The sequence below is a fragment of the Chrysemys picta genome, chromosome 3 (assembly GCF_011386835.1).
Source record: "Chrysemys picta bellii isolate R12L10 chromosome 3, ASM1138683v2, whole genome shotgun sequence".
Classification (NCBI taxonomy): Eukaryota; Metazoa; Chordata; order Testudines; family Emydidae; genus Chrysemys; species Chrysemys picta.
Genome location: NC_088793.1, coordinates 151,815,650 through 151,834,345, shown reverse-complemented (window position 1 = coordinate 151,834,345; position 18,696 = coordinate 151,815,650). Strand labels below are relative to the sequence as shown.

Genomic DNA, 18,696 nt, shown 5'->3' with positions numbered 1-18,696 from the left:
AGTGCTGAGACTAGGGGGAGGAGCTGACAATGGGCATGCTCAGTATGTAGTGCAGGTCCACAAGTGCTGATCCCCTTGGATGGGAAAGAACACCCTTTGAGATGAATGGAGCAGCTGCCGTTGGCATTACTTTAATTTGGTATTACCTGTTTTACAGAAGTTTAAATATAGCCACTTTCAACACTCAGGAAGGGCATGAAGCAGCACTTGGCAACCTTAACTGCATTAACAAACTTTCTTGGCAGTTAATATATTTAAAAGGGAAACCCAAGGGCAACATGACATTTGTTTGAATGTAAATAAACAGTGCAACAATTCAATCCCCCCCCCTCGTTCTCACTATGCAATACCTTTGTTTGTGCATATGTGTAACCCTTTGGACACAGAGAGCTTGGCAACTCTTTAGGGCTGATGCTTTCAACGACCTAAGGGATTTGGATGCCCAATACCCATTAACATGAATTAAGCATCTAGATGCCCTAAGTAGCTTTGAAAAGTTCAGCCTAAACTTTAGTGTATAAAAGGTGGTGGAAAAAAATTCCAAAGAAACATTTTTGTTGTTGTGGTTGGAATTTGCTGTTCTTAGGGCTGTCGATTAATCACAGTTAACTCATGCGATTAACTTGAAAAAATTAGTGATTAAAAATTAATTGATTAATCGCAGTTTTAATCACACTGTTAAACAATAGAATACCTATTGAAATGTATTACATATTTTTGGATGTTTTTCTACATTTTCAAATACAGTGATTTCAATTACAACACAGAATATAAAGTGTACAGTGCTCACTTTATATTATTTTTGATTACAAATATTTGCACTGTAAAAATTATAATAAATAGTATTTTGCAATTCACCTCATAGAAGTACTGTAGTGCAATCTCTTTGTTGTGAAAGTGCAACTTATGAATGTAGAAATTTTTTGTTACATAACCGCACCCAAAGACAAAACAATATAAAACTTTAGAGTTTACAATTCCACTGAGTCCAACTTCTATTTCAGCGAATTGCTAAGACAAACAAGTTTGTTTACATTTTGGGGAGATAATGCTACCCACTTCTTATTTACAATGTCACCTGAAAGTGAGAATAGGTGTTCCCATGGCACTGTTGTAGCCAGCATTTCAAGGTATTTATGTTCCAGATATGCTTCACATTCGTATGCCCCTTCATGCTTCAACCATCGTTCCAGAGGACATGCTTCCATGCTGATGATGCTCGTTTAAAAAATGTATTAATTAAATTTGTGACTGAACTCCTTGGGAAAGAATTATATGTCTGCTGTTCTGTTTTACCTGCATTCTGCCATATATTTCATGTTATGGCAATCTCAGATGGTGACCTAGCATGTTGTTCATTTTAAGAACACTTTCACTGCAGATTTGACAAAATGTGAAGAAGATACCAATATGCGATTCTTAAAGATAGCTACAGCACTCAACCCAAGGTTTAAGAATCTGAAGTGCCTTCCAAAATCTGAGAGGGACGAGGTGTGGAGCATGCTTTCAGAAATCTTAAAAGAGCAACGCTCTAATGCGAAAACTGCAGAATCTGAACCACCAAAAAAGGAAATCAACCTTCTGCTGATGGCATCTGACTCAGAGGCTGAAAATGAACATGCGTTGGTCTGCACTGCTTTCGATCGTTATTGAGCAGAACCCATCATCAGCATGGATGCATGTCCTCTGGAATGGTGGTTGAAGCATGAGGGACATATGAATCTATAGTGCATCTGGCACATAAGTATCTTGCAACGCAGACTACAACAGTGCCATGTGAATGCCCGTTTTCACTTCCAGGTGACACTGTAAACAAGAAGTGGGCAGCATTATCTCTTGCCTGTGGAAATAAACTTGTTTGTCTAAGTGATTGACTGAACAAGAAGTAGGACTGAGTGGACATTTTTATTTTTGAATGCAGCATAATTATACATTTGTAAGTTCAACTTCCATGATAAAGAGATTGCACTACAGTACTTGTATTAGGTTAATTGAAAAATATTCTTTTTTACAGTGCAAATATTTATAATAAAAAAAATATAAAGTGAGCACTGCACTTTGTATTCTGTGTTGAAACTGAAATAAATATATTTGAAAATATGGAAAACTTCAAAAATATTTAAATAAATGGTATTCTATCATTAATCATGATTAATTTTTTTAATTGTGTCATTAATTGTGATTAATTTTTTAATCACTTGACAGCCCTAGCTGATTTGTCAAAAATCAAACATTTTTGTGGCAATGGTTCAATTTTGATGCTATTCCAATGGAAACCAGACAGAGGTCCAATGCAAAGCAGGTTTCCTCTCAGCTCACCTGCATGGCTTCTCAGCAGCCCTCCTGCTGAACTGCCTCGGTGTCGGAGGGCTCTGGGGCAGGTAGCCATGTACACTGCCCTGGAACCAATGCTCCAATCCCTTCCATGGAAAATTTAGAAATAATTGGTTTTCATTCCTAATTGTAACAAAACAAAAAACTTTGAGCTATTGAAATCCTCCACTAAATTGAATGACCTCTCTCCGCACTGCCCTGTTTATACACACACACCCACACCCCCCCACACCCACTCTCACTCTCTTTTACCAAAAATATCCCCTCAAATAAGATCCCCATGCATCACAATGAGGAACATCTAGAATGAGGGACGCTTCCAGTGTGCGTTTCCGGAGGTCACTTATACAGCGCTTGAAGGTGTGTGACTAAAATGCTGTGCTGGTGTTTGAACTGAACCGAACCAAACGGTATCTTGTGCTGTGTGAGTCAGTATTGTGGCTGTGTTTCAAGTATTGTCCACTTTCATCATCCATAGTGGATGTGCCCTAGGTTTCTATTTGTATTTGAAATGTGACATGGCGCCTAACTGGAAAGAGTTAACTGTGCCGGCCCATTAATAAATGGATTCGTTCTTTTATGGTGTATGGAACATGCTGCGTTAGATGGCAAGAATGTGATGTCTCAATAGACTGGGAGACACAGAAGGCTGAAACCATTTGTCTGCATTAAAACTGTGCGGCTCCCCTGCCAGAAACTATCAGTGTTACATTCCTATATTCCAGTAGAAAAGCTACTATCAGATCACGGCTTCCCCAGCCGAAAGCCTGCGGCACCAAGGACGTTGTGGTGTGTAAAATAATGTATGTTCCACCAAGCTGATAGCCTGATGCTTTAGGACTGTCTAGCTGTATCTGAATTACATCTGACCCATCCCTGAAGCTAACCACACGATTATATGAGCCTTTTGAATGTATTGCGCTGGTTTTGGTGGTGGTGGTAGAATTGGGGTGAGTTTAGGGCATATAAAAGCCAGTGATCATAGCTAGGGAAAGGGATGGAGATACTCTCAACATATACAGAGCTCTGTCAAGTATTAGGCTGGCTGGCTGGGAGAGACCAGTATCTTATTTTGTAAGTTACCTGTGCTTAAGAATTTGTTGTGTTCTTATGGACTCAAACCAGGCTTTCCAGATCTGAACACCCCTGAACGTGGCAGCTGACCCCTATCTTTGTGCTGGATTGAACCGAACCCCTGCTGTAAACACCCAGACTTTGCCGAAGTTCGTATTTGGTTCTGGCTCTGAACTAAATGACTCGGTTCTATTACATTTTAGGTCCTTGTAGAGAGGCAATGACTGATCCCTGTGCGGCGCCTCCTGCTGGTCGTCCTGGGAATTAGCTTTCCAGCCTCTGGAGCGCCCTCTGTCAGTTGATGTCTCGCCTTTCGCTGGCCCCCTGTGTCCCTCCCGGACCCTGGTTCCCCCTTCTCTTGGGGGGCTGCCTCCTGGCAGTACCCCCATGGTTTCTGGCTCTCCCCACCCAGGGGAACCCCCACCCAATAGCCCCACCTCAGTATAAGGCTACTGCCAGTCACCATCTAGCCCCCGTTCACTGGGGCAGACTGCAGTGTACAAGCCACTCATCACAGGCAAGGGGGGTTTGGACTGGCTGCCTCCGCCTATCCTTGGGCTGCCCTCTGCAACCCCAGTACCTATTTGGCCTTGCACAAGGCCGGAAGCCTGGGGAGTTGCCAGGCAGGAGCTCCCCAGCTCCTCTCGCCTTTCCCCAGCCATGCTCCACCTTAGGTACCCTGGTACGCTCCCCAGCAGCCAGGCCCATCTCCCGCCACTGCTAGAGGAGACTCTCTCTTTAAGCCTCTGGCTCACAGCCCTTTTATAAGGACTAGCTAAGTTCTGTTTGGGGTGTGGCCCCCAGCTGTCCCTGCTTCCCCAATCAGCCTGGGAGCTGCTTGCCCCAGCCACTGCCCTCTCCTGGGCTGTTTTAAGCCCTGACCACCCCGCTACAGTCCTGATAATAACTGTCACAGAAACTGTCCTACGTTTCAAACCACCCCATGAACTAACTTTATTATTCTGCGTGCACTTCACTCTACTCTGCCCAGATTGATCATTGCATCCCCAGATGCTTCCAGTCCTGATGCCCGCACTCAAGCAGAATCCCAAATATCTTCAGCTGTGGCCGTAGTAACTAAAGTATTTCACTGAGGGACAGTTGCAGGAAGATGGGAACAAGAGAACAAAATTCAAATGAAGTAAATGGCATGAATGAGTCCTATGACAGTGTGGGCAGCTATAAAGTTTTATTGTCACGAGTATGCTATGGCTACATTATTCATGAGCAAGTCGTGCAGGTGACAATATAAACTTTGCAGTCTTCCCCAGGCACCACCAGGCAGTTTAAAATTACTGATTTCTCTTCTTTTCATAGGTTTTTGTGAGGTTTCCAGACCCTTCCTGTTTTTATTTCCATTTCCATTTGACACATTTCAGTTACTATGGAAACATCAGTCACATTGGTAAGGGCAGAGCATAGTAGTGACTGCCACAAGTGCACGAACATATTTTTTCCATGATTTGCAGATTATACAGAGGTTGGAGAAATAATGAAGTTCATGCAATTAATGCTATTAGTTATTTTGTATTATACTAGCTCGCAGAAGACCCAACTCAAATCAGAGCTCCATTGTGCTGCACGTAAACATAGTAAGAGACGGCCCCTGTCCCAATGAGCTTATAGTCTAAATAAGCAAGGCCGACAATGGGTGGGAGAAAGGAACTATTATCTCCATTTTACATCTGGGCAACTGAGCCACATAAATATGCTTACTTACATGTTTAACGTTAAGTACATGAGACGTCCCCTTGAAGTCCGTGAAACTACTGACATGCTTAAAGTAAAGCATGTGTTTAAGTATTTGCAGGATCGGGGCCTAAGTGACTTGCCATGGTCACACGCAAATTCAGTAGCAGTGCCAGGAATTAACTAAGATTTGTGTCCAGTTTTTGTTCTTAATCACAAGACCTCCTCTCTCACATGAAAAAGTGGTCATGTTTTTGGCATAGTCATAGAGTTTAGGGCCAGAAGGGCCAACCAGGTCAAAAAGTCTGACCTCCTGTATATCACAGGCCGCCAGCACCCGCACACTAAGCCTAACAACCAAAATTAGATCACAGTATTACAGCCCACAGGAGACTCAACTATAATGTGCCATAGGAAGAGAATAGGAAGGACCGAGGTGCCTGAGGCCTCTGCAATGGTAGGAAAATGTCCATATATCTATACAGATCCATGGAGCCAGGGGTGTGTGTGTGTGTGTATATAATATGCACATGTACACATATTATTCTGTAGTAAATAAACCTTAAGGCTAAACTTGTACAAACACAGGGCTTCATTTTCCTAAATGTTGGGTATTTTGTTGGAAATCTAGTTAATTAGAATAATAAATTTTAAAGCCAGAAGAGACCATCATAATCATTTAGTCTGATCTCATGTATAACACAGACTAAAGAACCTCACCCCATAATTTTGGCATCAAATACAATAACTTCCGTTTGAGTTATAGCATCTCTTTTAGAAAAAACATCCAGTCTTGACTACAAGTGATGGAGAATCCTCCACACCTCTAGGTAATTTGTTCCAATGGCTAATTACCCTCTTTGTTAAAAATTTGCACTTTAGTGCTAGACTGAACTTGTCTGGCTTCAGCTTCCAGCTTTTGCATCTTTTTATGCCTTTGTCTGCTAGATTAAAGAGCACTATCAGAAAACTTTTCCTATGTTGGTACTTATAGACTACTGGTATGCTGAAGTCACCTCTTAACCTTTTCTTTGACAAACTAAATAGATTGAGCTTCTTTCATCTCTCAGTGTAAGGCAGGCTTTCCAGACCCTTGTGCCATTCTTGTAGCTTTTCTTTAAACTCTTTTAACATCTTGTTTGAAGTGCGGACACCAGAACTGGACAAAGTATTCTGGTTATGATCCCACTAATGCTGTATAAGGAGTTACTCCTACTTGATATTCCCTTGCTTATATGTCCAAGAATTGCATTTACTCTCTTAGTTACTACATCACACTGGGAACTCAGTTATCTACCATGAACCCTAAGTCCTTTAGAGAGTCTCTGCTTCCTAGGACACAGAATTATTAGTATACATAGGGGCTAGATTGTGCCTTTCAGACATAAGTATATGGTATGGGGGGATGGGAAATTGCGCACACCCCAGTGGGAGCTCTCCGAGGCACTGTGCCTGACTCAGACACCATTTCTCTGAAGACTCTAGAGGAGCACAAGCCAGAGTGGTATCTGCTGCATGCTTTGACGAGGTACAGACCACACTTCCCCTGACACACACACACCAGATGGGGCCAGCTGTGCTGTCCAGTGCAGAGGGAGGGCACAGCCATGACCACATCGTTAGTGGCAGTGGCCTCCCCAAACACCAGTGCAGACCTCCAGAAGTCCTTGTGCTCTTTGAACACAAGAGTTAGGACTGAGTCTGGTGCCTGCACAGGTATCTGGGGCTCCTGTCAGCCCCCTTCCCACCCTTGTGCACCCACACAAGCTGCAGACATCTGGCAGTTAGTCATTACATAATGAATAACTCGTGTGCCAGATTTTATCCCTTTTTTTTTTCTTTTCCCAAAGCATTCTGGAGCAGCTCATGTAATTCTCAGATTTATTCATTATTTGAAGTAATTTGCAATAGGATTTATGTCCCTATATATGAACCATTCTAGAGTGGCGTAAAGCAGCCGAGGATCTGGCTGAAGCAAGCAAATGCTTCTATGAGCACTGGGGGAATCCAGCAAGTGGCAGCATCCTCTACACCGCAGGTTCTCAAACTGGAGGTCATAACCCCTTGGGCTGTTGCAAGTTTATGAGATGGGGGGTCAGCCTCCACCCCCAAACCCCGCTTCACCTCCAGCATTTATAATAGTGTTAAATATAAAAAAGTGTTTTTAATTTATTAAGGGGGATTTCACACTCATAGGTTTGCTGTGTGGAAGGGGTCACCAATACAAAAGTTTGAGAACCACTACTCTACACCTTTAGACAGAGTCCCACCTGTCCTGCATCATATGGTGTTCCTCACACCACTGCCAGTGCCAGATTCTCTCAGGCCTTGCATTGTGGGGTGGAATTTTCTAAAGGGTTCAGCATTGGCCTAACTATGCTTCCTTGAAGTCACTGGAAGCAGAGTATGATATTCCAAAGTGCAATTCAGACCAGCGAGGAGCTATGTCACTCCTGCCCTGCAACCTGCGCTGCCTCACCTTGCTTCGCTGCTGTAGTTCCCACTCTAGGCTCCTTGCAAACAGCATGCAGGTCGCACCATAAGCATCTGTGTATAGCCACAGGTTTGGTCCAGCAGCTCTGACCCCAGCAGCCTGTCAGCAAACACCAGTCACACTCTGGGTTCCAGAAGCCTTGGTTACCACCTGCACACTACCCCAACACACTCCCAGTCCCAGATTTCCCCCCCAAAAAACATGTTGTGCACTATCCAGACCCCTCCTGGACAGTACAGACCTATTAGGTCTGTTGCTCCTCTAAGGGGATCAATATACAACAGTAAGCTACCTTAAATGTAGTTACTCAAACAATTCACAATACTGGATTAGTTTAAATTAAAGAATAAAACAAGTTTATTTGGCTACAAAGAGAGATTTTAGGTGCAGATATAAGGCTTTAAAGTCAGAAATGGTTACAAGAGAAATAAAAAGAAAACACTTTCTAAACTTTAAAAAAACTAGACTTGGTTCAAGGTGACATTCTTATCACAGATTTCCAGTAACATTGCTGACCAAATTTCAGATCGGGATCTGCTCCCGAAGTCCATAGGCTGACAGAACTTGGCATGTTTCCCCCCTCACTTTTATAGTTGTCACCCTTCGACATGCATTTTCCTGAGGGTTATCCATAGTTAAAATTCATCAGGGGCTGGTCTACAGTGGGGGGGGGGGGGTGGGTCGATCTAAGATACGCAACTTCAGCTCCATGAATAGCGTAGCTGAAGTCGAAGATCGACGACCGCGGCTCCCCCGTTGACTCTGCTACCACTGATCGCTCCGGTGGAGTTCCGGAGTCGACGGGGAGCGCGTTCAGGGATCAATATATCTTAACAAGACGCGATATACCGATCCCCGATAAATTGATCGCTACCCGCCCATATGGCGGGTAGTCTGGACGTACCCTCAGACAGTAGAGAAGGCAGCATGGTGTCTGGTGGTGAAAGAGTTTGTTTCTTCTCACCTCTGTTTTCTGAAATGCAGCTTTTCCTTGTCTCCTGTCTTCCCCTCTCGCTGTCTGAGGACCCTGTTTACAACTTACATTTAAATTGAGGTAAACACACATTCCTTTGTTTAGGACAGACCTGTTTTAATAACTTTTCCCTAGGCAGGGCTGTGTGGTTTTGAACATGTGCTAATAACATCACATAGGGGGATGTCCTAACAAAATGGTGCTACATACATTTCACCATGATATTATTGATGAGCTCGTTATTTGTTTTCAAATGATACCTCACATGGCATATTTTGTACAAAGATTATGCCCATGGTGATCGGCTGTGTATACAGGGGTGCTTTTGGTCACACTGAGTTAAGCCAATACCAAGCTATATTGAAAATCACATCCCCATATCACAAAGACAGAGATGACACCTGCCCATGTGCAGAGCTGAAAGAGGGTGAAGGGGTGGTTCCTTGCATCCCCCCCCATTCCTCCTAGCCCAGTCACTGCAAAGAGCTAGGCCCAATCTTGCCCTTAGACTCCTTAACCCTTGGGTCCCACAGTACTAGCAAGTAGTAGGGTTACCATACGTCCGGATTTTCCCGGACATGTCCGGCTTTTGGGGGCTCAAATCCCCGTCCGGGGGGAAATCCCCAAAAGCCGGGCATGTCCGGGAAAATCGGGAGGCTCGGCCGGGGCCTCTTTGTCTGGGGCCGGGGCCGGTGCGGGGCCGGGGTCGCGGGGCCGGGGGCATAGTGCCGGGCCGGGGGCTGGGCCAGGGTCGCGGGGCCGGGATCCGGGCTGGGCGCGGGGCCGGGGTCCGGACCGGGAGCCGGGGGTGCGGGGCCGGTCCGGGCCCGCGGGGCCGGGAGCCGGTCCGGGGTCGGGGAGCCGGTCCGGGGCCGGGAGCCGGGCCCGCGGGGTCGGGGAGCCGGGCCGGGGTCGGGGTCGGGGAGCCGGGCCGGGCCGGGCCCGCGGGGTCGGGGAGCCGGGTCGGACCCGCGGGGCTGGGAGCTGGGCCGGGGAGCCAGGCCGGGCCCACGGGGCTGGGAGCTGGGAGCCGGGCCCGCGGGGCCGGGAGCCGGGGGGTGCGCCGAGCCGACCCAGGCTGGAGCCGCCGGGGGGCCAGCCTGGGCCGCGCCTCCTCCCCCCCACACACGAATTAAATGTTCGCGGGAAGCAGGGGAGGGGGCGGAGACTTTGGGAGGGGGCGGAGTTGGGGCGGGGGCGTGGGCGGGGCTGGGGGCGGGGCTGGGGGCGGGGCCGGGGCCCCGGGGAGTGTCCTCCATTGGGAGGCACAAAATATGGTAACCCTAGCAAGTAGCAGACTAGAACTTGCTCTCCCTCCATCTCTCTTTTTACATGTATACAACAGCCACAGCTATGAATAGCTTGTAATGAACTGGTGCCACTGTATGCAAAGGTGATTGGCATTTCTATGCAAAACTCAATGAATATAGAAGTAACAAGTGCCTTGGAGACAGTCCTAAAATGAGGTGCCAAATCTCAAGAGTTGTCTTTATAAGGGAATTTTGAATACAAAACACCAAGGTTTATATGCCTTGTGCTCACATTAATTCATACTGAGCCATGTCATAAGAGTACTAAAGAGGGTTTTTTTCATCCTATGCTGAGACAGGAACTTTGCCAGATTTACAGACTTGCAGTTCAGGCTGCCCTTTGGCTGGCTGATAGGTATCTATTACATGTAAATCAGTGGAGGGAGATATCACCAGGATCCCATCAACATTCTGTGAAATGGTTGCTGCTGGATGTGAGTGGAGCTGGGGGTCATAGGAGATTTGGGGTCTGCACCTTTTGGATAAGCAAACAGGCTTGAGTAAAATAAGAACCAGGCCAAATTTTGCCCAAAGCCTAAACGGACACCTCCAATATATATAGATTTTGGGATTCCACTTCCAGTAAGATTAGATTGATTGAATCAATCTAATCTTACTGGAAGTGGAATCCTCAAATCTATATATAGTGTGGGAGGTCAATGTAGGTTTTAAAGTTTGCCGCAGGGGTGCCAGAATGGGCGACCAGGGGGCCATGCCTCCCCCTTTTTACTGGCCATAGGGGCGAGTGAGCAGGGGGGCTGAGAGGAGCGGGTGGGTGGGGGGGGGAGGGTCTTAAGGGGAAGGGGCACCTGTGGCCCTCCCACTTTTAGGGGCCTTCTGCTGCTCCCGATTTAGGGTGGTTCTTACTTTACCCAAGCCCATTTGCTACCAGAAGTGGAATCACCATATCTCATGAAGAAGGGAGTTCTCACTGTTATAACCATTCTGTCTGAAACCAGGAAGTATCCAGGGCATCACGAGAGAGCCTAGATCTTGGGAGATCTTCAGTAAGCTTTAGATACTGTTCATACTTTTGAATTTTCATCCAAACGATGGGCTGGAAGTCTCCATTCCTCCTGCAGGAAAAGTCTAAGGGGTGGGGGAGAGAACTACACTGGGAACCCCACAACGTTCTCTTCTTGAGGAGCCTCATCCATACCTTAACTAACTTTCTAGTCTCATACAGAACCTGAATAAAAAAGCTTGCACGTGTCCTGAAACCCTACAAGCTTGTTGCTGGGCCTTGCTGTCAGGGCCGGCTCCAGCATTTCTGCTGCCCCAAGCAGATCGGCGATGGCAATTGGAAAAAAAAAAAAGCCGCGATCGGCGGCGGCAGTTCAGCGGCAGGTCCTTTGCTCCTAGAGGGAGCGAGGGACCTGCCGCCCCCGAATTGCCACAGGTGCCGCCCCTCTCCCTTGGCCGTCCCAAGCACCTGCTTGTTAAGCTGGTGCCTGGAGCCAGCCCTGCTTGCTGTTACAAGAGCAGTCTAAGCTCCATTAGCCGGCACACAACTGAATGAACACTAATGCACTGGGCTCCAGCTTAGCGGCTCATCACTAAGAGCCCAATCTGCCACTATCACTGATGAGTACTCACTGTTCTCACCCAAGCAGCTTCACTGAAGTCTGTGAGGCTATTCGTACGGGTAAGGTACTATTTGGTAAAAATGACATAAATGGGCCCTAAGGTAGAGCATCACAAGGAAGTCTATGGTACCAAAATACCAGTGCTGGTGATATATCACAATGGCTGGGACTTTCTACTGAAAATAACTAACACAGTAATACTTCCAAATAGCATACTACAGTCAGAATGACAGCTGCCATGATATGCCACTCCTGCTAAAGATGCTATTGATCCTTCTGCTGGTAAAAGCATTTGTGTTCTCTCTCTCTCGCTCTCTCTCTCTCTCTCTCTCAAACACATAGACACACAGCAGATGAGCTGTCAAATCTTCCACAGATGGTTTCCCCATTGGGGTTTACATTGCCATTTAGAAGCTCCTATTTCACAGCCTCCTCTCTGTGTATCGATGCCTGTTTTCCATAATTAAGTTCTGTTCCTGCCCCTGTTTTTGCAAACCCTTTTCATTCTGATGCTCTCAGTCGACTGTCTCCCAAAATTGCTATGATATTTAGCAGAATCCAAAAAAGAAAGGAAAAAAAAGGTGGTTAGGTAATTGGGATACTTAAAGGAGACATTGCTCCTAAGTGTGCATTTATATTTTCAAATATATGTTTGGGGACTGTAGATGTAGGGGAAGAGAGAAGCTGGGGAAGGGCTTATTATTAATTAACTGTATTGATCTTTCCCCAAAATTGTTTTTTAAGCTGCTTTTTGTTCATTGTTTCAACTGGTAGGGCAATATACAAATTTAAGCCTCTCAGCACAATTGTAATTAAGATTCAAAAAGCCTATTGTCTGTAGAAAACTAGCAATTGATGATAATATAAAGGAGATTTATAGAGCTTTGCTAACTATGCCGTAGATTTGCATCAGTAACATAGTTGCTAAGTCTTAACAAACCTCTTTTAAGTATTAGTTCCTTATTTAATATATAAGGCAAAACTACCCTAATTGAGTCTTTTTTTAAAAAAAACCCTCAGTCATGTTTGTTTGTAAAGCTCAGTAATTACTGATGCTTCAATCCTTTCCCCCCCCATAAAATAATATTATATAAATGCTAATATCCCAACATCGCTGATCAACCCCGTCATTAAAGAAAAAAATCCCAATGCCCCCTCCCCCTCACGCCTCCCCCAAAATTCCCTACTGTGTACAGCTCAGCACGTGGGATACTTTACATTTATATAGCGCCTTTCTTTCTCTACTGATTTACATACTCTATTAAGGAGTATACCAGAATAATTTTTTCCCCACTAGTGAAATGCAGCCACCTCTGGGCAGAGCACAACAGCTGGTTTTGGTGCACATGAACACTGTATTACAATTTAGGGCAGAAGAATCTGTACCCAGTTGAAGCTGCAGAAACAATTTAAGGAGGAACACAGGTATTCGGATACCATGGTGATGAGAGTGGAATAAAATCTGCATAGATACAGGATAGTCAGAATGTACTTAATTTGGCAACTCCTCCCAGTGCTCTAGCACCCAAGTGGTCAGGATTTGAGTCATGTTATACAAACAATGAAAGCAGCCCTACAATAACAAATGGCTCTGGGCCCTAATTCTGATTGACTGTAATTGGAGCAGGAGCTATTTCTCTGAGCGAGAATTGGAAAACATTCATCGATGTGACAGACTTTGGTTTCCTATGCCAGAGGATTATTAACCAACCCGGATCTCTTCTTTGCATTGTGATATAATAGGTGGACAATGGTCTTTTCAACTGTGGGATAAAGTGTATATATAAATGCATAGTTAGCTGTATTTATTGAAAAGCATTCCTGGTGTCAGATGGTTCCCCAGGGGTAAATGGCATCCCAGTGCTAATCACTGCAGCTCTTTGTAGGGTGCTGTGTGAAATCGCAGCGTATGAAGTTGTAACATCTCTCCAAGCCATTTTTAGACCCAGATGATTTATTTATCACCTACAAATATGCAGGGTCAGAATTACTCTAGGTAAATGTTTCAGAGTGGACCCTTCCCTCCTTGGTTAAGCTTGTTTACTTCTTCCATCAAAGCAGACAATGTAACACAGGGCTTGATGTTACTCAGTATAAAAGATGATGAGCTGCAGGGGTGGAGATAAATACTTCAATCACTTTCCAAAAGCAAACCTCTGAGATGTCTCCTCATTAAATCAGATGAAGCCACCTTGGAAACGTGGGCCTGTAAAAGGAACCAATATAGCACGAGTATGTCTTCTTTCTTATTCTATAAGGTTTCCTTTTCAAAGGATGCTACTAAAGGGTACTGAAAGCATGAGGCATCTGTGTGATCAGGAAGGGGTGCTACATGCCCCTAGGGTCACAAATAGTGGTGTGAGGTTATGCAGTAGAGGTGATGAAGGTCAAATGGAGGTGAACTCCTCTCCCTAGTGATTTTGGGCTGGCTTGTGCTTAAGGCATAGCCCTGAGCAGGAGACAGGTGTGGAAAATTCACCTCCCTGGGAGTTAACCCTGGGTGACTTCATAGTTCATGGACACCTCTCGGAGAAACAGTTCCCTCCCATCTTCCTCCTTGCCTCTGGGCCTGGGGTAGAGGAAGGACTGCCCATTCCTTATCCCTTTCTGCCTATGGGGTGAGGGGGAATGAAGGGAGTAGGCAGGCATATAGCCTGTGCACCCAGACACAAAGGTTAGATAGCCCATGCAGGGACCTGGGAGTGTTTTTACTCTCCTGCAGAGGCATGTGGTTCCAGGCATGATCTAGCCCTCTGAATCAATCTCTAAGTGTGTTTTGTTTGTTCTTTGAATTAATGCTCCTAGCAGATCAAGATGGCAAGATATGTTTGCACATGAGATTTGAGAAACAGATGGAAGCAATGAGGCAGGGAGATACAAGAAAGATATTAGGGACAACAGAAGATGAAGGGGAGAAGACACTGACATCAACACACCGAAGGGATAGAAAGGAAGATGGTTCTAGACTATGAATGGGAAAAGAGGGCAGGGGACAGGAGAAGGGAGAAAGAGATTAGGTCTACATAGAAAGTCGGAGTGAGTCTATGATGTGTTTTAGAATAGAAATCACAGTTCTAGCTACTGTATAATTTAGATACTCTAGAAGCACTTTAAATATCAAGGCACAGATGTCTCAGATCCTGTTTTTACTTATATGGTAACCTTTGCTCATGTTAATTACCAAGGTCCAGATAGTTTCCCCCCAACAAGTTCTGCACGCGGAAGGGGATCTATGCATGTTTCTATGTTTCTCTCCTTTCCTGCACTCAACTGTCTCCACAGCACCACTCACCTTCTTCAAGTCCCCACAAAGACCATTCTGTGGGTCTAGAATCTGCACAGGGGAAGAGGCTAGAGACTGGCTGGCCAAGGGGGAGTGGGCAGGATGCACGTCATTCCATTCAGACCCACTGGGCAATCCCAACCCCAGAGGGTCTGAACTGCAAGGAAATCAGGGTAATGGGAAGTTTGCCAGGGCCCAGAGCCAGCACAGTTGTCCTACAGATCCCTGGGGATCTGCTACGCTGGGCTCTGCAGCCTTTTCCATGGGGGTGACCTTCGGGTGAGATGGCATGGTGAGGTTGAAGGGAATCTCCATGCAGTGAGTTTTCAAGGAGACTTCCTCTTCCTGAGCTGCCTCCAATGGGTTTAGCCATGGGAGGGGATGAACTAGCCTCCCCCATGGACTGGCCAGATAATTACACTATAATCATCATATAACTGAAGGGGAAATATGTGGCTATTTTTATCCTCTAAATTGTAACTTTTGACCCTAATTTTAACTCCACATTATTATGCAGGGATGTGTAATCACAAGTGGGCACCTTCTGCCCTCAGAGAAGTATGCATAATTTCCACTGAAGTCACGCTGATTTTAAGTGAGAGCACTGCCCAACGATAGGCTATGTCCTCATCCAGCTACCTAATATTTAACTGTAAACCCTGTTATGTTACCATATAGCTAAAGAGCAGTTAGTTCTCAAAACTCATGAGCAGACATAAACCATTATGTCTGTAAATATGAATGGTCATTTTGGATAATAACTTCTATTCCACTCCAATTTGAAACATCACCATCATAATCTGGGGAAAAAACAAGTGTATTATAGGGGGAGAAATTGATACTCTAACCATAGGATTAGCACCCCTTGTTGGGAAGAGTGGACACCTCAAAGATAAGAACAGCCATACTCGGTCAAATTAATAAGTCCATCTAGCCCAGTATCCTGTCTTCTGACAGTTACCATTGTCAGATGATTAAGAGGGAATGAACAGAACAGGGCAGTTTCGAGTGATCCATCCCCTATTGTCCAATCCCAGCTTCTCCCACATGACTGGGAGAAGTTGCACTTGAGCTGATTCTTTGGGGAAGATATTAGCTAAAAAGCATGACTGGAAAAGCTGCTGACTCAATTGTAATTCTTCCTTTCTTGCAGGTACTGCTGCGTGATTTACCATGGAAAAATTGCTCTGCAGCATCCTGGTGTTTGGAATGGCAGTTGCGGTCAATGCTTGTCCCAAATACTGTGTGTGTCAGAACCTGTCAGAGTCGCTGGGGACTCTGTGTCCCTCCAAGGGCCTCCTTTTTGTACCATTAGACATAGACCGAAGGACTGTTGAACTCCGACTTGGGGGTAACTTCATTATTAACATCAGCCGACAGGACTTTGCCAACATGTCTGGCCTTGTTGACCTCACTTTGTCCAGGAATACCATCAGTTACATTCAGCCCTACTCCTTTGCTGATCTAGAAAGCCTTCGGTCTTTGCATTTGGACAGCAATAGGCTGCCCAACATTGGAGAGGATATTTTGAGAGGCTTAATTAACCTTCAGCACTTGATAATAAATAACAACCAGCTGAGCAGCATCTCGGACGAAGCCTTTGAGGATTTTCTGGTGACATTGGAAGACTTGGATCTTTCCTACAATAACCTCCAAGGCATCCCCTGGGAATCTATAAGGAAGATGGTAAACCTGCACCAGATTAGCTTGGATCATAACCTGATAGATTATATTACAGAGGGGACGTTTGCAGATCTTCAGAAATTGGCCAGATTGGATCTAACCTCTAACAGACTTCAGAAGCTCCCCCCAGATCCCATATTTGCCAGGTCCCAAACATCTCCATTAGAAGCAACTCCATTTTCTCCACCTCTTTCTCTTAGTTTTGGAGGCAACCCGCTGCATTGTAACTGTGAGCTGCTGTGGTTAAGGCGGCTTGACAGAGATGATGATATGGAAACTTGTGCTTCCCCTCCAAATCTAAAGGGAAGATACTTTTGGTATGTACGGGAAGAGGAATTTGTTTGTGAGCCACCTCTCATTACCCAGCATACTCACAAGTTGCTGGTTTTAGAAGGGCAAACTGCCACATTAAAGTGTAAAGCCATTGGGGACCCATCCCCAGTCATTCACTGGGTGGCTCCAGATGACCGACTCATTGGGAATTCTTCGAGGACAGCAGTCTACGATAATGGTACTTTAGATATCGTTATCACGACATCTAAGGATTATGGAACTTTTACGTGCATCGCAGCCAATGCTGCTGGAGAATCGACTGCAACCATTGAGCTCTCCATCGTGCAGCTTCCACACCTCAGCAACGGTACGGGCCGAACTGCCCCACCCAAATCCAGGCTTTCTGACATCACTAGCTCCAGCAAGTCCAATAGAGGGGAAACGAAAGGTCCACCAGAAAGGACTGTCTTGGTGTCAGAGGTGACGACTACCTCAGCTTTGGTCAAGTGGACGGTGAGCAAGTCAGCCCCCAGGGTTAAAATGTATCAGCTGCAATATAACTGCTCGGATGATGAAGTTCTAATTTACAGGTAAATGTGACTGCCAGTTTTTCCTTTGAAAATTGAGATGGTGGGCATGTGGGGGGAAGAGGATTGGGTTACTAATGGATGATGTAGCCTGTCATTGTTATGTCACTGGTTTGAATCTGATCCAATATGCCAGTGACAAAAAATCCTTACTATTTGGTAGGTCTGTCTATCTAGTTTATCTACCTGTATACAGTACTGATCACTATAGTATCTAGGCTCTGACTGGACCATTTCATAGTTAATTGACATCCATGTTGGGGAAAAATTCACCATTGCAGTTGCCACCCTTGTTGGTACTCTTGGAAAAGAAGGCAAAAATTACTTTGCTTGAAAATTAAATTCCTTTCCCACATGTAGAGGTGCCCACCTGCCACTCTGCCACCCTCAACCAGGATCAGGTTTGAAGAATACTGGTATGGAGGGAAGCGGTGTGGATGAAAGCTTGTCCTGTCTGTCTGCAGCCCATGTTCTACCTATTCCAAGTAATAAGTGATAGCCATTGAGTTCTTCAATCTGGCACCTTTAACCATATTGGGTCTCAGGGCGCAAAAAAAAAAAGGGGGTGGCCAGGATTGCCAAAGCCAAAAAAAGAAAAAACGGCAGCCGCAGGGATCACGTGGAGGGCGGTCAAGGCGGCTCGCAGAGGGGTGAAGGGCGGTGCCTCGCAGCCGGGTGAGAGGGGCTCCCCCCTTCGGCCTTGGGGTGTCTCTCCCAGCTGGGCAGGCGTAGCCCCGGGGGGTTGTAGGAGGTGCTGGCTCAGCCGCTCCTTTAAAGGTGGCTCGGCTGAGCGGCGTGGGAGGCGGAGGTCGGTGCAGGCGGCGGGGAGTGGCACGTCCCGGGGAGCCCGGTGGCACGGTGAGTGGCGGGGATTGCTTGTTCCTGCCCCCCCTGGGTCGGGGTCCGTGCCCCTGCAGTGCTGGGCTGGGACTGGCGGAGCGCAGGTAGCTGGCCAGGAACTCTGGAGCTGCGGACCGGGCTGCCAAAGCTGGAATGCCACCCCTTAGAATGTGCCACCCCAGGCACGTGCTTTCTCATCTGGTGCCTGGAGCCAGCCCTAGTGAGTCTTTATTCTCCTCTCACTTACACCAGTTTTACTCTTCTGTCACTGATGTTGTCACTAAAGCTTTTTGTAATTTATACCAATGTTCATGGAAAGAAGAATCAGACTCATAACATCACTCCAAAAATATAGGGCCTGATAAACCAACAGTGCTACTCCAGCTTTACACCAGTTTTGATTTCAGTGGCATTCCATCGGTATAAAACAGGAATAAATCGGAGGAAGCAAGCACATGAAAAGGAAAGATGCTGTAAATTTTAGGTGTTAAAAAAGTAGTAGGAATGCCTTAACAAAATAGAAAAATAGCAGTGTGTTATTGCTTTTCTCTTCTCTGGGAAGAAAGAATG

General features: G+C 45.8%; 1 protein-coding gene across 2 annotated transcripts in view; it reads left to right on the top strand.

The window, feature by feature from the left end:
* Nucleotides 1-18,696, top strand: part of LRFN2 (leucine rich repeat and fibronectin type III domain containing 2) — a 225,779-nt gene that overhangs the window by 156,669 nt on the left and 50,414 nt on the right. For both annotated transcript variants that reach the window (XM_065589291.1, XM_065589290.1), the window contains exon 2: nt 15,897-17,289. In XM_065589291.1, coding sequence (XP_065445363.1) covers nt 15,917-17,289 — 1,373 coding nt within the window. In that variant the 5' untranslated portion in view covers nt 15,897-15,916. The remainder of the gene's footprint in view (nt 1-15,896; nt 17,290-18,696) is intronic.